The sequence below is a fragment of the Pieris brassicae genome, chromosome 5 (assembly GCF_905147105.1).
Source record: "Pieris brassicae chromosome 5, ilPieBrab1.1, whole genome shotgun sequence".
Classification (NCBI taxonomy): domain Eukaryota; kingdom Metazoa; phylum Arthropoda; class Insecta; order Lepidoptera; family Pieridae; genus Pieris; species Pieris brassicae.
In genome coordinates this window covers 6,399,230-6,421,831 of record NC_059669.1, presented here as the reverse complement: position 1 = coordinate 6,421,831, position 22,602 = coordinate 6,399,230, and the positions used below count along the sequence as shown (strand labels likewise).

The 22,602-nt window shown below is 32.4% G+C and overlaps 2 protein-coding genes across 4 annotated transcripts; one reads left to right on the top strand and one right to left on the bottom strand.

Moving 5' to 3' along the window:
- Window positions 1–5,737: 5,737 nt before the first annotated feature.
- Window positions 5,738–13,117, top strand: LOC123710305 (spindle assembly abnormal protein 6 homolog). 2 transcript variants are annotated; one of them, XM_045662115.1, is made up of 12 exons: window positions 5,738–5,961; window positions 6,258–6,421; window positions 6,508–6,664; window positions 6,879–7,064; window positions 7,302–7,459; window positions 7,991–8,150; window positions 8,471–8,539; window positions 9,451–9,594; window positions 9,951–10,158; window positions 10,529–10,682; window positions 12,220–12,329; window positions 12,907–13,117. In XM_045662115.1, the coding sequence occupies exons 1-12, from the start codon at window positions 5,845–5,847 to the stop codon at window positions 13,044–13,046; spliced, it is 1,767 nt and encodes a 588-aa protein (XP_045518071.1). In that variant the 5' UTR covers window positions 5,738–5,844; the 3' UTR covers window positions 13,047–13,117. The 2 variants fall into 2 exon arrangements, with proteins under 2 accessions (XP_045518071.1, XP_045518072.1); XM_045662116.1 differs by lacking the exon at window positions 5,738–5,961 and adding an exon at window positions 6,070–6,188.
- A 1,954-nt stretch (window positions 13,118–15,071) lies between these two features.
- On the bottom strand, window positions 15,072–22,464 carry LOC123710361. Of its 2 annotated transcripts, XM_045662191.1 has the most exons (6): window positions 22,109–22,464; window positions 21,474–21,699; window positions 21,141–21,374; window positions 19,399–19,731; window positions 17,901–18,029; window positions 15,072–17,732 (listed from the first exon to the last, which is right to left on the bottom strand). In XM_045662191.1, exons 1-6 carry the CDS (start codon window positions 22,226–22,228, stop codon window positions 17,131–17,133), a joined length of 1,644 nt encoding a protein of 547 aa, XP_045518147.1. In that variant the 5' UTR covers window positions 22,229–22,464; the 3' UTR covers window positions 15,072–17,130. The 2 variants fall into 2 exon arrangements, with proteins under 2 accessions (XP_045518147.1, XP_045518148.1); XM_045662192.1 differs by lacking the exons at window positions 21,141–21,374; window positions 21,474–21,699; window positions 22,109–22,464 and adding an exon at window positions 20,446–20,604.
- Between the last annotated feature and the right edge of the window lie 138 nt (window positions 22,465–22,602).

The following is a 22,602-nucleotide window of genomic DNA, read 5'->3' as shown; positions in this document are numbered from 1 at the left end:
TTGGCGTTTGAAAAAGGTAGTATTGTCATTTGTTTCACAAATAGGGACAAACTGCTATTGCATACTTTGGTTTGCATCATAGATTCGGCTGACTTTACTTCAAAATGTATCCACCATAAAAGTTTAAGTCGTCGAATTTGAAGTTAACTATAAATTAGACACGGGAACATCTAATTTTAATTCCCTGTATTAATTGTCAATAATTTGCATGTTTTCTGTTGCAACTAAGTAAGGCCGTACACTGGTTTTTGAGGATCGATGAATGACAAATCTTGCAAAAAATTATCTTGTAGTATCAGACAGTCTTTGTAGAAATTGGCTACTCAGCTCGATCAAAAATGTTATGCAAGTTTAAAATTTTAAGTTACATTCGAAGATCATTTTTTAATGATTCTAATGCCATTGCTACGCTTGAGTTTGTACCTTTCTATAAAAATACACTTATAATACTTTCTATACATGTATACATGCAGGTACATGTTTTGTATTGAAAGGAAATGCTTTCTAGAACTGGTCTCTATTGACTAAAGTGGAGTACTTTTTGTATAATTTATCTTCATAAAGCAACTCCAAATTTATCTTCTTTGTATGTCTATTTCAATTTTATTAGTGTCTTAAAATAACCTTACATAATTAAATAATTAACCCATAATTTTGTAGTTTTTTTTAAATGTAATAGCAGGCAAACGGGCAAGAGGCTCACCTGATGTGAAGCGATACCGCCGCCCATGGACACTCACATTGCCAGAAGGCTCGCAAGTGCGTTGCCGGCCTTTCAAGAATTGGTACGCTCTTTTCTTGAAGGACCCTAAGTCGAATTGGTTCGGAAATACTTCACTGGGCAGCTGGTTCCACATAGTGGTGGTGCGCGGCAAAAACTGCCTTAGAAAACGCTCAGTTGTGGAACGACGGACGTCGAGGTGATACGGATGGTATTTTGTATTTTGCCTTGACGTCCGATAATGAAACTCAGCTGCGGGTATTAGACCGAACAACTCTTCTGAACACTCCCCATGGTAAATGCGGTAGAAGATGCAGAGGGACCCAACATCTCTACGCAACACCAAGGGATCAAGCCGCACGGAAAGTGATTGGTCGTCGACGATTCGAACCGCTCTTCGTTGAATACGGTCTAGTGGAAGGAGCTGGTACTGGGGAGCTCCCGCCCAGAGGTGAGAACAGTATTCCATGTGGGGCCGAATTTGCGCTTTATAGAGTTGCAAGCGGTGGCTCGGAGTGAAGTACCGTCTCGCCTTGCTGAGCACACCAAGCTTTTTGGAGGCTAATTTAGCCTTCCCTTCCAAATGACCGCGAAACTGGACGTTATTCGATATGTCAACGCCCAATATTCCGATGTTAGCTGAGGCTTTAAGGAGAGTGCCTTCAAAGAGGGGAGTAGCGACAAAGGGAGTTTCTTTAGCGGAAAACGCGCATACTTGTGTCTTCTTGGGGTTAAATTGGACTAGATTTAGTCTACCCCAGTCCGATACTCCACGTAAAAGAGTTTCGACTTCAGACACAAGTTTGTTCCGGCACTCATCAACAACAGCCCGAGAAATACCTGCCCGGCCCGTGTAAAAAGTATCCCCAGTGCTGTCGTCCGCATAGAAATGAAGGTTGCTAAGTTGCAACATATCATTAATATGCAGAATAAACAGTTAGTTATGGGTAATATAAAATCTAAAAAGTAAATATAAAGAAATACCCAAATCTATAACATTTACAATGGTTTAACTAAAGTAAGATACGAAATGTATGAATTCTATTTTTTCTATATTTTTGCAAATACTGCATCCCCTGGTAGTTCCCCCTTTCATTGTTGGATATTTTTCCTACTCCACACGCTTTCGTGCTAATATTTATTTATTCACACTTCGTTGCAAAAAAAGAACCACAATACATAGAAATTACAAGTGATGCAACGGGCGGCCTTATCACTAATAATGGGCATATTTAATTGCTTTCGGGACGTTTGCGCAAGCTAATGTATGTATTCAGGAGCCTGCATGGGGACTCCGCTACAATTAGAATGGTGTACGAGTTGCTTTGCCAATCACTGCTAATTTACTGTGTAGTGGTCTGGGGAGGCACCTATAAAACCTCACTCCTGAAACTTGAGCGAGCCCAATGAGCAGTTCTCAAACCTCATTGCCTCTTCCCTTTCGTTTCCCTACTGCTGAACTTTATGAAACCAGTTCTGTACTTAGAGTTCGACAGCTGTTTATCTTATACACTGTTTTTAAGCAACATTCGCTATTATTCTACGATACCGCTATATTGGACAAACGTCGCAAATATAGCGTTTGTGATACCCTATCCTTTTCTAATTTTTCTCAGCGATTGTTCTCTTTTCTGGGTTGTTACTATAACAAACTTAACAAAATTCTGAATATATATATACTAACTCCTAACTAGTTGACTGCTTTGTTTTGTTTTACTTTCCTTATTTAAAACGTTAAATTTGTTTGCCTACCCATATATGTATGAACTTTTTGTTACCACTCAATATGACTTTGCTGTGAGTGGAAGCCTGGTTACCCATATCACCTTCTCAACTGTAATCTTATTCATTGTTGTAAATATTATATGGGAGAAAATGAATAAATAAGTGACAGACAATCCTAGTAAGAGAAAAACTAAAAAAGAAAATGATGAGTGCAACAAGTGCAGAACCAAATGTTATATAAAATATTACCAAATCTTTAATCAAAAGTAATACAAAAGAATATTAATAACAAACCAAAAATTAAAAACCTAATCTTACACATCATGAACAGCGAATAGCGATGCAAATGCCATACAAAAGAAAATGAAACACAAGAATTACACAAGTCACGATTGATCAGAATAGGATATGGTTAAGAAATATTTATACAGAAGAGTTTTAAAAGATGATAGATAGGTAGCCAATCGTATGGAGTCGGGCAGCCTATTCCATAACTTAATGGTGGAGATCCTAAATTGATAGCCTATTAAAGATGAGCTGTAGGATAGAACTTCCAATAAACATCTATTGGAAGAGCGTAACATATAGTTAGAAGGACCTAAGAATTTGAAGTAATTTTTGAGATAAGAAGGGGTTTTGGGATTAAAAAGAATTGAGTATAGAAGTTGAAGACGATGAGCGTCACGTCTGAGTCTAATAGGTAACCGCCCCAGCTGCCTACAGAATTTAGACACATGGTTTCACATCATATTTCCGAAGCCCAAATATGAAATGTATGCAGAAATTCTGCAGGCGTTCCATCTAATTAAGCAATCAAGATAATGCAATCATATTGTGCATTTATCCCTCTGGCACCAGTGAAAGTGCTTCTGGTTGCCCCATTGTTTCGCCCTGGTAAATGTATTTGTATTAATAATTTATGTGAATACGTCATAATGTAAATTGAAAAGAGAAAACCTAACAAGCATTTGATATACACAAGAGACAATAACTAAATAATAATTACATTCCTCATATAAACGTAAGTATTTATTTATCTGATATGCCAAAAAAGTACTAGAAAAACTGAAAAGCGTGAATTCTACTAAAATATAACATATAATTTTTACAAGCTAAATTATGTTTCCAATACCTCAAAATCTACCTATAAATCTACTAAATCTGGTCACACCGTCTGTCAGTGTAATTTCTATCAAAATCTACATTCAAAATGGCGGTTTGCGTTTCGTTTCACATGTTCCGAAATACATGCTGCTTGAAATATAAAATTAATTAATAGAGAAGTATAAAATGTACGTTTCGTTTAACGAATTTCAATACAATATACAAAATTATATTTAATTTTTTTTATACATAGACGCAACTCTGACTACAATTTAGCGCTGAACGTAGATATACCGGCAAACATCTTGAACAAATGTGCTTGCCTGCGCAGAAGCGATTTTTAGGTATCACTGGGAGGAGGGGCGGCGGGAGAGTGACGTGTCGATCGCGTGATTGGTAAATCAGTAGAAGTTTGTGTCCCGCGTTGTGTACGATGCGCAAACTTTCTCCCACTCCCTTGTTTAATTTTGAAGAAGTTTGCCGGTATCTGTAACCGATATTACGTACGGCAGAGATTCAGTTGAATCAATACAGAGGAATAAAGCCCTTGAGTCGACGTTGTTACCTGTGGGTTCAGCGTCACAGGCCTCTAGAAATACGATGAAGTCAAAGACTAAAATCGCTTGGTTGCATTGGAAAAATAATATTTAAGAAATAAGTTTGAATTAAAGAAGTGGGAGATGGACCTTAAAATGAAATTGTTAAACCAGCGAATCACCGTTGACTTAGCTAAGCAAGCAGACGACGAAGAGAGTATCGTCGAATGCTTGCCAGAACAGTGGAACGAGAACAACTCCGCTGCTATGGTAGATACATTACTAAGAAGTCCTAGAGGCATTAATAATTTATTAATTAATAATAACGTAGCAACAATTTATTTGAAGTAAATATAAATAGAAATGATATTTTACTAACGGTAACTTTTCTTTATGTTTCATATAGTGTCAATAAGAATAATTTATATTCATATACATATTCTTTTAATTCTGTTATTGTGAATTACTTGTAAGATTTAAAAATGAAGTTCTCAAATATTCAATCGCTATCATATACGCCTGCAGCAAATGGTTATCTATAAAAAATCTTTTGTACAAACATAATATACTCTAATATACTACATTATACTTCATTGAATAAGAGTATAATACTTATTTTATATATACATTTAAACAAAAATAGTTTACAAAACAATGTTTTGAAATTGTTTAAAGTTTGGTATGCTAGATTAATGACATTCATTGATCCTGATCATCCTTCTGCGCAGTAAATTCAAACGGCCTCTCAGCCATTTTGTCATCCTCTTTGGTTGTTTTGTCATCGAATAAAGCTGAATGGCGGTTTTTGAATCCTCTGATTGTTAAATTGTCATTTGGTTACTGTTTTTTGTAATGTATCCATGTATGATATTAAAATAGAAATAAATGATGAGACAAATGTAGATTTTTAGGTCTAAAACATTCCATTTTTCTTTACGATTTTTACTGTCACAGTACGAACTTGTTAAGTTAAGACATCAACATGATTATCTGGTATAAATAAAGATGTGTTCACCCTATTCTGGTTCAAATACTTCATCATCCCCACTACCTTGAATAGCAGACCAAATTGTAGATTGATTAGGCAAAGCCCGTTATTAGCTGCCCAGATATGGCATCTGGCTTTCACGGAATTCCAATACCGGAAGACTCATCGGTCATTTAGTCGTCTGCCTTTGTCGTGCCCGAGAGCCTACACACTTCATATTTACTTTATTGTAATCGCTTTAATTTTAAAGTGAGAATCAATAGTCACTAGAGGGAGACTGTACTTAATTATTGCCGACACCGAAATAATAAGCCGAAAGCTGGCAGACGCGATCTCCCCGTAATGGAGCGAAAATCCAGACGCGACGTTTCTGGCCCGCCTGCCAGTGAACTCTCGCGTGGTTGGCCTATTTGGAGGGCACTCCCGTTATTGAAAAAACATTTTCAAAATGTTTTTTCGAAAGAAACAACATTTTTCTTCGTTAAGAGCAGTTTTTAATTCTTATTCTAGGACTATTTTCTTTCTCTTAGATGGTGTGTCATCACTCAACTCAGAGCTAAACTTCTTCAAGAGATGAGCAAAATAAATATACTCTGTGGAGATAAACAACAACATTGAAATTTGAAATAATCAATTCAAATTTCAATTTTTTCAATTTTATTAGAAAAATTCAAAATTCAAATAGACATCAGAAATAGTCGTTAACGTGCACAGATTACTTGTCCGTTTGATCATTCCTAATTACTATAGTTGAAAAACTATTAAATATCATGATCTCTAAAACTTTTCACAAGGGAAAATATTACATATCGTTTAAGCTAGGCTTTGAGGAGAGCAAAAAAGATATTTCAATAGCTGTCGATAGAATATTAAACAGCGACAGCTTAGTAAGTAATGTTTTTGTTTTCACTAATTGCTAAACAAATATACGTGAAACAATTGTCGAAAAGTTTAAAGTCAAACTTTAAGGCAACTGTGTCAAATCTTTTCAACTATCTAGAATGTACTCTAAGTAATAAAGTTTATAGAAAACCATGATATCATGGCTTATCTGATATATTTGTGTACTATCACCACAAACATTCCAATGATTAGTATATATTATATATCCTATGTATGACACCTATTTTAGAAGTAAGTTTTTTATTAATAAATAAACTATATAGATTTTGCTAATTTCCAGAGACTAACACTATCTAATGAGGATGACCCAACTTTTTTGTGTAGAATTGTAATTACTCGTTGTGACTATGAGGAGTTAAAGAAACAACAAGGACTCCTTATTGATTTTGACAACTTTCCTTCACAAGTAGTTAGGCTACTACAACAATGTACTGCAAACAATATGTAAGAATAGCAAAATATTTCCTTTTTATAGTTAAAATAGTAATATTGTATTCTATTTTATTATGCTTTCTTTTAATTTTTTCTAGGTTTCTTATCCTACACCAAATAAATCCAGTTGATTACAATTTTGAAGTAGTTGAGCATAATGAATTTAAGAGACTTGTTCATTTGTCTTTGAAAACAGGTCCAGCAACTGACCATGATGTCAAACAACACATGTCTGAAACTATATCTGAATTAAAGGTAGCTCCAGATTCTAAGCAGATTCCACATAAATGAATGAAATGTTTAACCTACTATGGCTGGTTTTTGTTAAATTAATGCTTATTTTATTGCATCTTTTTTCCCAAAATAATAGATTATGACATGTTTAGGTGTTCACTTATAACTTAAGCAGCTTTAAACAAAATACAAATTTTCACTTATTTAATTCAGAATTACTATTTTATGTTTATAGAAAACATTATTATCAGTAAAGAGTTCAGCTGCTCACAATGAGGCTCTCATGAATGATAGATGTGGCAAACTTGAGGTAAAGATCCATGAATTAACAATGGCTTTATCCAAAATGGAAGAAGACAAGTTGAGACGAGAGTCTGAATATCAAGAGTCATTAAGACAGGAAAAAGATAGACTTGCACAGGTATTCTACAGTGGTTCAGTATTTTGCAGTTGATAGTATGAAGTTCACAATGCATAGTGTGAATGTTCTTGATTGGTGGAATGTTGTATCTTGAAAAAATAATTAATACATATCCATTGGCATTGAAAATTGTCCTGGTAAATGTCACAAAAGGCAGGACAATGAGATGGCCATTTCTGCTATTTGCTTGATTATAAGATGTATAAACCTTTTTAAATTTTCATTAACTAATTTCAGGAAAAACTTCAACTCCAAAAATCAGCTGACCTAAATGCCAAAAATGTATTAGCAAGCTCCCAAGAAAATTTAAATAAGAAAGACAAACAAATTGAGGAACTACACTACTCATGCAGACAAATGAAGGAAACTATTTCTCAATTTGAAAGACAGATTGGGTATTTTTTTAACTACTAATTTTGTAAAAATTCTTTTGATAACCTTTGTTCTTAACTTGATTTTTATTCCTCAAATATTACCTAAATTTTGCAATTTTATTATAAATTATAGATTTTTTTTAAAATTATTGTTTTAATATTCTTTGATTTTATTGGAGATTTATCCCATACTAGTTTAAAAGCCTACTAAAACAAAAATATACTAAATATGTCTTTAGTCTATGTAAGACGGCAATGATCATTAGTACCACATCTTTATTTAAACATGTTTTTTGCAATCCTGTTTTTGTTTTATTATTTTATGTTAAGATTTTTATGATTATACACACTTTTAATTTAGTTTCTACTAGAGGAAAGCATGAATATCAGTTACTCCATAGGCGAAACACATTTCTATGTTTAATTTTTCATAGGCTAGCCTTTGTTATAACCAAACAATTCTTTGGCCAAGAATTGATCCCATAATCATTGGGTATATACATTTAGGTTCACAAAGTTATGTCTTTTTTTATATAAGGTATATAATTGCAGTGAAAAAAATCAAAGAATAAATTATCTTGAGAAGGAGGTGCAAAAGTTTCATTTAGAAGTAACAACTTTATCATCTAAGAATACTTCATTGGAACGTGAAATAAATGACCGAGAGAAACACATCCACCACTTGAATATTAAATGTTCGTCTCTAGAAAAGGTTTGTCAGGCAATGGGCCTATTTACATATATCAAAAGCGGCGTGACCCAATTGATCAGACTCTTTTGGGTTTTAGGCCTTCCATACGACATTATTTTTTATGCCGGGAAGTGAACCCAGGACAGATGTCCTGATTACAAATGAGCATATATTTTCCTCTATTTGTAAGACAAAAATATGCAGCTTGGATTTTGTTTAAATTGCATTAACAAAGTAAATGACAATTGGTTTGAAATTTACATTTTAGACTTTACGATTTTTACTAAATAACGGAATTTTCAATATAAATAATGTTTACTTTAATTTAATGTATTTTACAGACGGTAAAAGATAACTCGGATGTAATCAAGGAGTTAACTGAAAATGTACAATCCCTGACAATAGAGAAGGTATGTATTACAGTGCCACATACTTTAGCCATTGCCGGTAAATAATATATTATAGTAATAATAATCCTTAGAAACAACTGATGTATGGTAGGCTTTGTTACCTGTACTATGAAATAATATCTTTCAAGATATCCAGCAATCAAAACCATTCGATAATTAAAGCTTTGCCATAGTAATTAATAATGCAGAATAAAAATAGAGTTTTATTAGATGTTGGTAGATGGTAAAATTATTTATGTACGCAACTGAAATATCAAAATGGTGACGGTAGTAGTAGCCGCCGGCCAAGAAATGTATATGGCACTGTACTTAGTTTTATATATTTATTTTAAAAAAAATATCTTATCTGGCAATGAAATCAATTGTTTTACCCAATAAACTACTACTACTATTAAAATTAAGTTAAATGTTTTTATGAAATATCTTAACATTAACAAGATTCGATTGCATACAATTATTTGAAATCTTAAACTCATAGACATGGATAAGTGCCTTTCATCTCAAGACCATTCATATAAATTTTAATATATGGGCTTGAGCAACAAGGCCAACACTGCTCTATGGTCGTGTGTTCGAATCCACGTAAGTGCACTAACTGACTTTTCTTCCGATGTGCGCATATAAAACTCGCTTGTGCAGTGAGTGATGAGAGTGAGTGAGAGGAAGAAAAACATTGGAAGGAAACTTGGCTTGGCTTAGACCCTGTCGCGTGTTAGAAGCAGGAGGCTGATCACCTACTTTTTAAGTGTTTGAACAAGAAATAGATACAGAAATCTGAGACCAAGATGGGTTCCATGGGCTGCAATGACTTCCCTTTTTGGGCGTCCTGTTGTCTCGTTTGTTCCTATAAAAATAATATGATAATAATTGATGTATGGGACCTATTGGACTTTAGGCTTAAATCATTACAGAATAGCCTAGAACGACGTCTCTCTCTCAGTGAATCCCTAGCTAGTAGGAATAATGAAGCGGCTCAATCGACATCAGAACAACTGTTAAAGGCTAATCAAATAATTTCCAAACAGAATTCAGATCTAATAGAGATGAAGGAAAAGGTAAGATTATATTAGTTTGCAAAAGATTTATTTTTATTTCTTTTAGTTTTTTCTTTTTTTTTCTTATGTCTACTTTATCAACTTCGGAAGAGGTCGAATACTACCTCGCTAGAACTCTTAAGTTTATTTATTAACATCTACTCTAACTTAAAATATTTTACAAATTAATATAATAATCCATCCATCCATCCATCTTCAAAAGTTACATTATTTTCTCACGATTGCCTGTAAGTTACGTAACTAAATAGCGACTTATACGATTTTTGTAGCAATTTGTAGTTATCAAAATAAATTCATGATTTTTTTATTATTAACCATAAAAATTGCTCTAAATCAAAGATGTGATTATTTTCCAGCTTCTATGCCGTACAGCGATTGCCCTGGAACAAGAAAAAGTAATTGAACGTAACTCGAAAGAAATGGAAGAGTTGACGTTACAGATTAAGAGTTTTCAAGAGACGATAGAAAAGCAGCAAACCGATGTGGAGACCTGGAAAGAGAAGTGTGAATTGAACGAATTGACAGTAAGAGATAGAGATGAGACCATCAAGAATAATAATATGGGTAAGTTTTACTATACCAGAGTTACCAAACATGTTTTATCTTTTGACCAATTTGTAAGTATAAAGTAATTAATTAAATTACTCAATATTATTATATCCATCTGGAAGACTGCATTGAAAAATAAATGTACTTCGCAATGTTTGTAAGTCACATTAAAAGATCACGAATTTCGTTCGAATTCGAAAGTTATATAACAAAAAAAAAATATTTCCGGGTTTAGCCATCCCCTGCCTTATCACCCAACTTTGTCTTGACGCTAATTGATGGGGCACTTATGTATGTGTTCTTTTTCAATTTATCATACAATTCTTGAAGTAATATGAAGCCTGTTATATTATATTGTATAGTGATATTGCAATCTTTATTTCAGTTATTCAATGGCTTCACAAGAAACTAGAGGAGACAAACACTCAAACGGACAGACACAAGACTGACGTGGCTAGTTCCACGCCATACTTTATTAATAGGAATACCTCTACGCTGGAAAATTCTGATGAGTCAATTAACTTTTATGCCACTTCCAAGTAAGTATTAGGGGATCTAGCTATCACTCGGTAGCTATTTGATTAACGACTGCTTTTGCATTCAGATGCAACACTTGAGTCTTGCGCACACTTACTAATATTGCATTATTTATTTTGATAATTTATATATTTTTCTATCGAAATACTGTTAGCTCCTGTAATGATAGAAAATAAGGTTAAAATCAAGAAATAATTTTAATAAATATTTTTTGTATCTCCGGGAAATATCGTCACTCCATCGATAAGCACACCGGTTTAGTGGGTATCAAAGTGCAAGCACAAAACACTAATAATTATCTATATATTATATTACTGTATTTAATTTAGTTTGATTCCTCTCACCATTACATAATAAAACTTTTAGCTTAAAATAGACCTTCGGGTTCAAGACAATCTCACTCTAGTATTGTCTTTTGTTAAAATAGCTTTTACACATTAAGAAAAACACTTTATTGAACGGATTAAAGCTATGTATTATTATTAAAACTTATAATTATTTACATAATTCTAAATTTTAAATTTGATATCAACTAACTTCGGGGCAATAAATACAGATAAAACAACTTTCTCTGCAGCTGTGATACTTTTGACATTTAACACTTTTTGTCTTCAGTCACCGTAACCACGCACGCTGAAAAGATCGCGAAACGTCGGTAAAAAATTTAGAATTATGTAAATTATTATAAGTTTTAATAATAATACATAGCTTTAATCCGTTAAAAAAGTGTTTTTCGCAATCTCACTATCTTTAATCACAATCTTGGGTAGATTCCCTACAAATCACTCAGACCCAATTCAGTCTCACGTCTCACCACAATGAATAAATTGGTCGTAACAGTATTCGTACTTTTATTCGTTTAGTAATGATTCCAAACCATGAAATAATTAAATAATAACAAAACAAATCGGATCAATTTAAATTGTGATTTTTAAAATAAAAATCAACGGTGAATTGAATCGATCAAAACATTCCCTGATAATATGACGTGATTTACAGATATACATTTTAAGCCGTAAAATACCTTCCATTACATAATAGTGTACCGAGCAAAATAATTTTTAATCTTATATAAAACTAAAGAGTTTGTTAATTAAAAATAATGTTACATGCTAAAATAAGTTTTCTTATATATCCATTATTCCGTATTAGAATCCCATTATTATTATTTTGTTTTTCGCTTCCGTTTAATCTAACGGTTCGTACTGCACATCAAAAATCTATGTGCATGTAGAGATTCCCACTTAGGTTATTAAACTTATAGTTATTTCTACTTCTTATGACGCCTTGTCTTTTTACCAGTTTTAGAGTTTGTGTGGGTGTGTGTGCGAACTTATATAATTTCATTAATGTATGTTCTCAATTTATATTACGATCAAGAGTCTTACTGTCGAAATATAATGACGTATAACAGTTACGACTTCAAATCTCGCGGCGGATCTCTTTTGGCACAGACTCCACTAGATATACCAAATTATATATTAGTATGTATTCGTAAGTAAAAAAGTTACACATTTTGTAAATTATAACAATTTTCAGATCTAATATAGAAGATAGTCCTAATATAATTCATAGTAAAGAACGCATCACTAAGGGTCTGGATCCAAAATACTTAAAACCATCAGAGGACACAAAGACAAACAAAAAAGGTATTTTTATATTCTTCGTTTTTGCATTCGCAGCATAAAATATGATTGAATTTGATTCAATAAGACAATAGCGAGAAAACTGGTACTGTTCATAGGCGGTGTCTTACCAGTGATTACGAAGTTCGAAAAGAGTACTTACGACTAAATTGTGTTGCGGTTTTTTATTTCATCTTGATTGTAAAATACAACGTGTATTGTCTTTTGTTACCATAGCTTTTACACAAAGAAAACACTTTTTACTAGATTGAAGCTATGTATTATTATAAACTTATAATTATTTTACATAATTTTAAATTCTTCCGACGTTTCGTTTCGACGTGAGCGTGACTTATGTAAAATAATTATAAATCCAATCTGATATACCATTACTTTTTACCACTTTAAGTCTGAGTCCCTGATTTCTGTATCTGTTTCGTGGCCATTTTTTTTAATTAAATACGCACTTAGAAAGCCTATTGGTGTGGAGCCGGGTTGGAACCTTAGGGATGATAGTCGTACGCTGAAGCCAAAACTCCTCACATATTATATAATTATACATTTTAATTTTCAAGATTAAATAATGTTATAACAATTACAGATTCAAGTAAACCATCAGCATCACACAAGAAGGGAAAAGAGAACAAAAATATCGAGTTACCCAAAGTTGACTACAGAGAGAAGAAATCGTCTAAACAGACGACATATCGAGCTACGCCCGTCTCTGCATACTTTCCGTGACAAATTGGGCCTAGTTTTATATTTTGTAATATAAATAAAATTATGTTAATAAAATGATAAATAAAATAAACTTTGACCGCATAAGAGAATAAATTTTATTTTTGACTCAAATTAATTGTTGGTATGGCAAAAGTACTTTGATCGTAACCAAATTTTTGTACAGTATTTAATTTTCTCAAGTCTCACTTTTAAACACAATGTACTCAACCACAAATCACATGGACCCAACGTCTCACTGAATAATCTGAATTAAGCTGCGTTTCCTAAACGCACTGTCAAAAGTCTCGAGCCACTTGCTCGGCTCTGATTAGTACAATATTCGTAGTTTTGTTCGTTAAGTAATGATTCTAAATGATGAAACTATTAATTAAAAAAACGAATCAAATGAAATTATGATTCTTAAAAGAAATAGAAGGAATTTCAATTATTATCAAAATTTGGCGGAAATGTTTATAAATAATAACTATCATAGCACCAGAAAACTGTTTAAAATATATCAAAATAATAGTTTTATATTAAATAAATATATTAAGATATTATAGCTTATTGTGATTCATGAATTATTTAAAATATCTTTATATTTTATTAATTTTTATAGAAACAGTTGTCGAAGCAAATGTGGCAGTTAAATTTCAAAAATTATAAACATTGCTATTTACTTTAGGTACTTATCTGCATCTCAACTGGATGGTTTTAAGAAAGCTCATGGTAGGCTCTCCGCAGGGCCGCCTTAAACGAGTCTGGGGCCCTTGGGTACCAGGGTATGCGTCAAAACTTGTTCGACATCCCCCATTTAAAACTCACCTATCTCGCAGGTCTTGGACTTGTTTTTTGACAATTGACCTTCGAACTGATTTTCCTATTCTCGATGTAATTTTCTATTTCCAACAGAATTGTAACATCCGTAGTGGTAAATTAGACATTTTCTAAGTCACCTGTGAGTAGATATCGCAGTTAAAATGGTCGAAACATCAACTGCTCACTTCCCTGAACGACATTAGGTCAAACACCATCCACCTAAGTACACCATTTTCGAGAGTCGAGATGATAATGGAAAGATCTTCGGATGATGACCATCGGAATCTCTATTCCTAAGGGTCCGCTCAGTTGTGGACCGACAAAATGGGTTATGGGCAAACAATGTTGGGCATTTACCCTTTATTGGCAGCCCCAAATTAACGAACTGAGCAGGAGGACCTTTTCTTCTTCCCATGCGCTTAATAAGTTACGAAATTTTTTGCCTATCCCTACTAAGATTTCTCTTGCTCATAATGCAGATGTGTGCTATCCAGATTTAACTGTGTTGCAGCTTGATAAGTTAGAGAGCTTACAAAATGTTTGCATCAGTTTCATATTTGGACTTCGCAAATTTGATCATATTTCGGAGTTCCGAAGAAAACTTAATTGGCTACCCATTCGATTGCGGGTTAAGATGCACAATTTACAACTTCTCTATGTTCTTTTTAATCCTAAAACTCCTAGTTACTTAAAGCAAAATTTTATGTTCCTCTCTGGCGGTAGTTTTGATTTGCGTTCCTCAGATAAACTGATTTCTATCACTCCTCCTTCACTGTGCAAAGGTATCCTACTTTGGAATTCCCTACCAATTGATATCAGACGAGCTCAGTCTCTAAATTTATTTAAAAATCTTTTTTTTTTTATTTTTCTTCTGCCTCGTAATTAGCTACTACTTCTACATATTAACTGTGAGTCAAATAACCTTTGGCAGAGCTTTTACATGTATGTTTATACATATTATTATTTATATTTTTTCTTTGGATTTTATTTTATTTTAGATATAGTTGCATGTTATTTTGAGTTTTTTTTGTTAATTAAATATGCACATCTAGTACTTTACCTTCTGAAGGTGTTTCTTTTTTTATTCTCCCATATTAGGGTTGCCTGGAAGAAATCGCTTGTTAGCGATAAGGCCGCCTGTTGCCTAATAACTTATGTAACCTACTTACTTTTTATTATGACAACACAGTATAAATAAATAAATGTTAAACCAATAAAACATAAACAAATGTTTAATAATGTTTATTACAAAAATACATCACAAATATAATATATTGAGCTTAAAAGTCCTGTATAACAAGAGAACACACATTTTAACAGACTTTGAGATCAACAAGAATTTTAAAGTGACATCGATAAATACTCTGTTAGTGACTTATAAAATAGTAAATTTTTTGGACATTTATCTCAACAATTTAGTGGCTATGGCACTTTAAACATATTGGAATTCATGCAACAGATTGTACTATCAGCAATCAACGTTGGCTTACAACCGATAACGACTTTAAATTTTAGTAATAATACTTTATATAGAATCAAAGTTAAATTTAAAAACGCATGTTACATACTATTATAACATCGCCATCACATAGCATAGATCTTCTTGACTTAGTTCTGTAAAAGTAAAATTTTAAGCAAATATCAGTTAAATATTGCAAGGATTTACTCAAAATAGAGCAATATAATATTCACAAGTTGATTGCTGATAGTACCTTTAAAACTCTCGTAAATTATTAGAATCTAATATACTCTACAAATTTAAAAATTCATTGATGCCAGATTAACAACGAAATAACAGAAAATCTATATAATTTTAATCACATGTATAAGGGAAAATAGAATTATGTACAAAATGTCAAGAAAAAAGTTTTTCAAATCGAAGCAAATACAATCAACATATCCTAACATCATATACCATTCAGGAGCACAATTTTTGCAACTCGTCAAAAGTCATAAAATATTTGAAAAACCGAAAAGTATATTTCCAGTCAAGAGTAAACATCCGGTATATCGACACAAGTAAATTGAAGTAATGTCTAAATATTGTGAGAATCAAAAAGCTTAATTTATGTTGCATATACAAAGTAAACATACTTTACCACAATGCCAAGTTAAACGGACATAAAAATTCAAGCTACGAGTAAACTGGAGAACATTGCTTCATCACTCAATCAACTCAAGCCCGTGTGGCATTTCTATTAACTACTAGTGTATGCCACAGTAATAGTAATAATAAAAATCCTCTAAACGCAGTTACACAATTTGTCCCTTAGTGTATTTTGGAAACTTTGGCTTAAATTCTTATAATTTTAAAAATTTTAAACACTCTTCCCGAAAACCATATTAACAGTTATACAAATAAATCATACATTACAATATAGAATTTCCAACATAACACATTCAAAATGCAAAAATCTACAACGAATTTTGTATTTGAAATTAAAATTTTGTCGGGATTAATTAAAACCATTACTTTCACAAATTCTCATAACATTTCGTTAAATGTTTATTACACATTCCCACAACGAATATATAATTACAGAAGTTAATAAATATTATTTTATTTATGGTTAATCAAAGATAGAACCACATAGAAGACACAATTTTAAACTTCGTGATTTTCAAGTCATTTTCATAAGGAAAGTTCTAGACTTCTTTCATGAATATCACTTTCACTACCCCTGTCCTATTCCATCAATTTATAACAATATTAATATTTCTCAACGACAAAAAAGGTTTCCTTTTTAAATAGAAAATGGCCAGACTTATTAAAATCATAGAGATTATGTCTGCAAAATCCACCTTACGACTGGATTCTATATACATACAATGATTATACATATAATTGCAAGTACATATATTATTCTGTAAAGAGAATTAGGAAAACAATTGCATTTAAAAACCGCAGAATATGAGTTGAGATACTCAGTTGTATCCACAATTTACAGGGGGATATAGTCAATTAGATAAGTAGCATAGTCAACTAATCTAAAATCAGTTTTTTAAATGATATTCCAACACGTTTTTTTATGTTAATTTTACACCATAGACACCACACGCATACGTTAATATGAATTCGTCGTAAGTATGAAGTATTAGTATAAGCCCTCTCAGAATAACTTGATCTGTAAAATTATACGGTTCGTCATTTATTTACGACAGATAACACACTGATACAGAGGTATAATTTTTAAAACAGTAATCTGTGTAATGTTTAGTACAGACCATTTTCTATATTACAAAGAAAACAATGAAATTCTTTGTTCGAATTTTAAAAATCCGTAATTCACAGCACAGCTTTCTTCTCAACGCAGTTCTTATCAAACTTTATAACGTGATCGTCACGACTGTTGCTCAACAACTTCTTAGCCCTAGACAAATCGTCCAAAAAGCACTTACCCTTCTCTGTTCGCAGCAGTTGTTTCCTCGGCAACAAATTCCTCGATAAATACGCAACGAACTTTTGCCAATCCTTTATTAGGAAGAAAACTCTATCGTTTCTCGTTTCGACTGGTATATCGCCGTCGGAGTGTTCGAAGAATACGTTCACGACATACTTTTTGAGTTTAGAAGTTTTTGTGGACCGGAGGAGGGATAGTAGGAGAAGATCGACTTTGTGGGCGGTTATGATCGGTTTGTCGTATATATTGTTGTAGAGATTTGTGTCTTCAGCTGGTCCAACAACGTAGACAATGTGGGAAGCGAGTTTGAAAGCCTCTTCCGCCCATATGTAGGGGTCTCCGTGGGATGTGGCAGAAATGTCGCCATCGTACATAATATCGAATCCGTATTCCGCACGAAGGTAGGTGACAAAGGAAGCTACGCATTCTGCGTGGAGACGGCTGGCTGTCGGGTATATTATCAGGACCTTTGTTGGGGGAGGAATTTCTGGAAAAAATGCGTAAATTTAGAAATCGCGTATAAATATATCATAGTAAATTACTTCCTTATAAAAAAAAATCGTATGAGTTGTATTTCGTATAAAATTGTTTTAAAATTACTAAATTTCAGTATATTTCCCAAATGAAGTTTTAAAAGTCGCTTAACTAGATCTACCTTGGCCGTATTCCTTGCACCAGTATCTTCGAATTACGCGTAGAACAATGTAATAAATGAACAATGTTGCCAGGATGAGAGCCGTGATGCTTGCTATGCAGATATTCATAGCTTGATGCACCTCACTTTCTAAAAACACAAAATTAAATATTTATATGAAATCATAAATTATAAGAGGCGATTGGTTAAAATATAACCCCTCTCAGAATAACTAGATCTGTGAAATTATACTGTTCGTCTTTTCTTTACGACAGATAACACATTGATACAGAGGTATAATATTTAAAACAGTAATCTGTGTAATGTTTAGTACAGACCATTTTCTATATTACAAAGAAAACAATGAAATTCTTTGTTCGAATTTTAAAAATCCGTAATTCAGAGCACAACTTTCTTCTCAACGGAATTTTTATCAAACTTTATAACGTGATCGTCACGACTGTTGCAGTTGAAGTTATTTAAATATAAGTTAAAAAACTTAAACAACAGGACCTTCAAGGACAACAGTTTCAATATCATAATATCCAGGTAGTGTACCTTGTATAAAATATTAGTAAAAGTTTTATAGAAAAACCAGTATTCATATTTAATAATGACGTATATTTGAAGCCTGACTTTCAAAGCAAGACATTAGCCTATATTCTATTTTATTAGTCGAAACAGTTGTCGTTAGTCAGTTACACTATGCAAAACTGATACAATTCACAGGATTAGTTAGAATGAAACAATCTTGTTAATAGTGGCGATTTTTGGCTTATTATTGTCGTAAACCAGTTGTATGTAAATACTCTTTGCATTAAGGTTAATTGAATAAATGTTCTAGGTGAATTGTAAAATGAGTCTAAATTTTCATGTTTGTAGGAAATAAATTAATTACAAGCTACTTATTTAGCTAACTAGATGCTTTATTATTAAATATTTCCTGTGTTTATATGGTAAAATAATTTATTGTGGTATTCATGACTTGATATATTAGTAAATGTTTCATACTATATACATGATGAGACATAGCAAAAGTAATCTCATGTAAAGCTGGATTATACTTTTTTAAGTAAAATACTTTGTCAGACAACACATATTTATATCGCAGTTAAGGCGCAATGACTAGAAAGCTTGTGACTACCTAAAATATTAGATAAGATTAAAATAATGTTTTAAATTAGTATAATATTTGACATCAATAGTTTATATTTATGTATATGGTATATATTGATTTAAGGTGTAAGTATGAATAAGTATGCCATCATTTGGTTTACTCATTATGAACAAACAAGAGAAAAAACTTTCTCTTAATGTATTTCTAAATTGTACAGCAATACAACATGACACCACTTCTTAATCAGTAGTTCAGTTTGAACATAGCTTTTAGTGAATTGATATTGCATACTTACTAGAAAATTAAGGAATAAAACTGTTTAAGGTTCTAAACATTCTAGTTGAGTCTAGAAATTTTGGAAATTTTGTTCTGAATTTATATTTAAACGATAAAACTTCATACTTATTGTAATCCTTGGGCTTTCCACAAACTGACATTCTGACATTTGTCCTTTGCACTTTTCATGCTGTGGTGTAACTTTAAAATAGTAAATCCCAGGCGAATTCAGAAGACTATAGGTATATGTCACTTCTCTTGTACTATTCTTTACTTTGATGATAGCCGTTTTAACTAACTCCTCACATTGGTTCTTATGATCACATTGTTTCATCACATCTATTTGGTAGGAATGTATTTTCAGTTGTGCTGGAGGTGGTATTATATGCAGGTTCATAGTTGGTGTTAATATTTCAATGTACACAAACGGTTTCCAATCCTTTTCACTAATTGTTGGACCTATAAAAATAGAAATTATTTAATTTTGTAAGATCACAGTTGAGGCTTATTTACTGCAAAGAGTCATTTCTAATATCATTTTCATTTCAATATTACATTAAATACTATTACAATGAAACCTTTCTTTTTTCTTCAACTTTTTAAATATTTTGAATTTGGAACACGTATATTATTTTAAAAACTTCTTTCGTTCATTATTAAATTACACTTATATATATAAAGGAGTGTTAAATAAAATAGGATTGCAGTGATCGCCTGGTACAAAGTGGGTATGAAGCGGCCGAGCATATTCCAGATACTCCAAAAGCTTGGTATCAGCCGTATATAGTACTATCAACAGATACAACAATTCATCTATCGAAGACTAGAAAAGATCAGTGCAGACGCGTGCTGTTAGAACTACAAAGGCTGTTAATGCTGTTAAAGCCAAAATTCGTCGAAACCACATTATGAAGCAAAACATCTTATCGCGAGAAATGCAGGTTACCGCTAGGACTCTGTCGCGTATTATAAAACGAGACCTGAAGCTCGGTGCTTATCGTCGATATAAGACATGCCCTAAATCAATCGTCACAATTAAAGAGAGTGGATCGATCAATACGCCTTCTGTTGCGGTACGCAGGTGAAAAGCACAGAAATATTCTCTGTATCGATGAAAAAATTTTCACGATCGAAGAACAGTACAATAAGCTAAATGTTAAAACGTACGCTTACAGTTCTAAAGAAGCTGCTCAAGTAGTCGGAAAGGTACAACGTGGACATCATCCTGCGTCAATGGTGGTTTGGTGGGGCGAGTCTTTGTAAACAGTGCGTAAATCCATAGATAGCCAAAGGTGGTCATCTCAAATAGAATTATTTTTTATATTTTTTGATGGGATTTTAATAAATAATATTACATTAATTCATTAAAAAAAAAACATATGTAACAGAACTTATGGCTGGAGTAGGTATTAATATATTGGAGGATTGCAAGTTAAGAATTAATATTTCAAAAAAACTATTAATAAATCATATGTTATTTATGTGTATTGTTTAGTAGATTTTTCCTTATTTGTTTGTTATTTTGTACAAACGTATTTCTTATCATTAAAACTTTTTAAAAAGAGTAAAGTTTAAGGTTATAGATATAAGCATACCAAAAGCTATACTTGTTTTTTTGACTTGTTGTGACTGATAGTATAATCATGCATTAATACAATATGTGTAACTTACCAGCTACTTAGGCTGGTAAGTTGGATTCAAGGAATACTCAAAATGTTCATTCAAGGCAATGCTTAAGACAACGTGAATTATTAATTTATTTAAAGCACAGAAAGCCACAACCTGTGCAAAATTATTATATGTAGGGGCCTAAGATACACAGCTCGTATGATCTTTAAACAAATGAAACCATTATTGGAAATACATACTTAACATTTGCGCCGATGGAATGTTAAAGTAATATCTGCCTCTATTGACAACATAGTCATCTGTGGCCTCAAAATCTAGTATATGACTTTGACCATTATAATCACCATCAGTCAATGACCAATAACAATCATAATATAGCACTGATTGATCATTAAATGTTACATCATTAGATATTACAATGTTCCTACAGTGACTCTCTTTCTTATTGTATTTTTGAAAACGAAACTTCATTGCTGAAAAAAAAATCAATTTTAATTGATTGAAGCACTTAAAATATGAATAAAGTGTTCATACTTAAATACTAAAAAAATAATAAGTCTTGATGCACTTACTTTTCCACTTTATATTACTGAATGTGATATTCAACACAGTATAGTTATTGCTATGATATTCCGTACTGGTTTTAACTTCAACTGGTAAAATATATGGGTGTAAGCTTACACCACCAATATGAGCATTATTCTCTATGGGACCAAAGCTGTCTACACAATCTGAACTGTTTGGTGGTATAACCTCGAGTTTGCAGCTATCATCATCAGAATTTCCCTCTCCTAGTATCTAAAAATGTTTAACATAAGACGTAATACTTGTATATTGCAACTAATTAACTAGGGTGCCTCCTGCACAGAAAGCATAGACATTACTAGAGCACTGTAGTAACTTAAATAATATGTACATGTCTTTTTCAATCATACATGTTAAGGCAGCATAGGTCAATTTTGGATTAAAACAAAAAAAAACAAACAATTACATGCAAGCGATAATCGGTTATAATTAATGATCTTGGTATTGATTAGTATAAAGATTTCACTTTTTATGAAGAAGTGATTTATTGGTTTTCTTATACTGTGAAAAAGTATATCGAATAAAATTCTTCACCTGATCTAACTCATAGTCTGATGGCGGCGGTTCAAGGTTGCTTATAAATCAATAACTTGTACAGATAATGTAGTTACAGCTAACTCACCTGGGGCGTACAGCTTCGCACTTTTGTGTTGTTATTACAAAACTGAAAATGTTGCTCGAAACCAACAACATATTGAAATAAACAAAATGCTACAAAACAAACAATCCACATCCTAGCCATTTTATGTTATTACATTAGAAGTAAGCAATATCAAAATTACCTAAGATAGGTTTTAAATTAATCACTTATTTGCACCATTTTAAAATCTAAACACCCATTCGATGTACGCAAAAAAATGAAAGCGATTAGCAATCTAATCTTTCACGATTTCTATTATCATTCGAATGTCGACACTCGAAAACATTAAATTTAAAACAATATGGCTGACGTTCTTAATTGCTATGAATGACGATGGACGACACGGAGACAATTTACATTACAACAGAAATCTTATCTATACTCTCCATATGTTGCGTATAAATATACAGAATACTGTGACATTTTGTCAATTGTCGAAGTTACTTGAGGTCTAGGGTTGAGACCTTTTGAGCTAG

Coding starts and splice junctions, on each gene's coding strand:
- LOC123710305 (XM_045662115.1), top strand. CDS start 5,845: ATGATCTCTAAAACTTTTCACAAGGGAAAATATTACATATCGTTTAAG. Junction 7,065..7,301: donor AAAAAGATAGACTTGCACAG/GTATTCTACAGT, acceptor AACTAATTTCAG/GAAAAACTTCAACTCCAAAA. Junction 8,540..9,450: donor AATCCCTGACAATAGAGAAG/GTATGTATTACA, acceptor AAATCATTACAG/AATAGCCTAGAACGACGTCT.
- LOC123710361 (XM_045662191.1), bottom strand. CDS start 22,228: ATGGCTAGGATGTGGATTGTTTGTTTTGTAGCATTTTGTTTATTTCAA. Junction 19,732..21,140: donor TCCATCGGCGCAAATGTTAA/GTATGTATTTCC, acceptor CTATTTTTATAG/GTCCAACAATTAGTGAAAAG. Junction 17,733..17,900: donor GTGCAAGGAATACGGCCAAG/GTAGATCTAGTT, acceptor CATTTTTTCCAG/AAATTCCTCCCCCAACAAAG.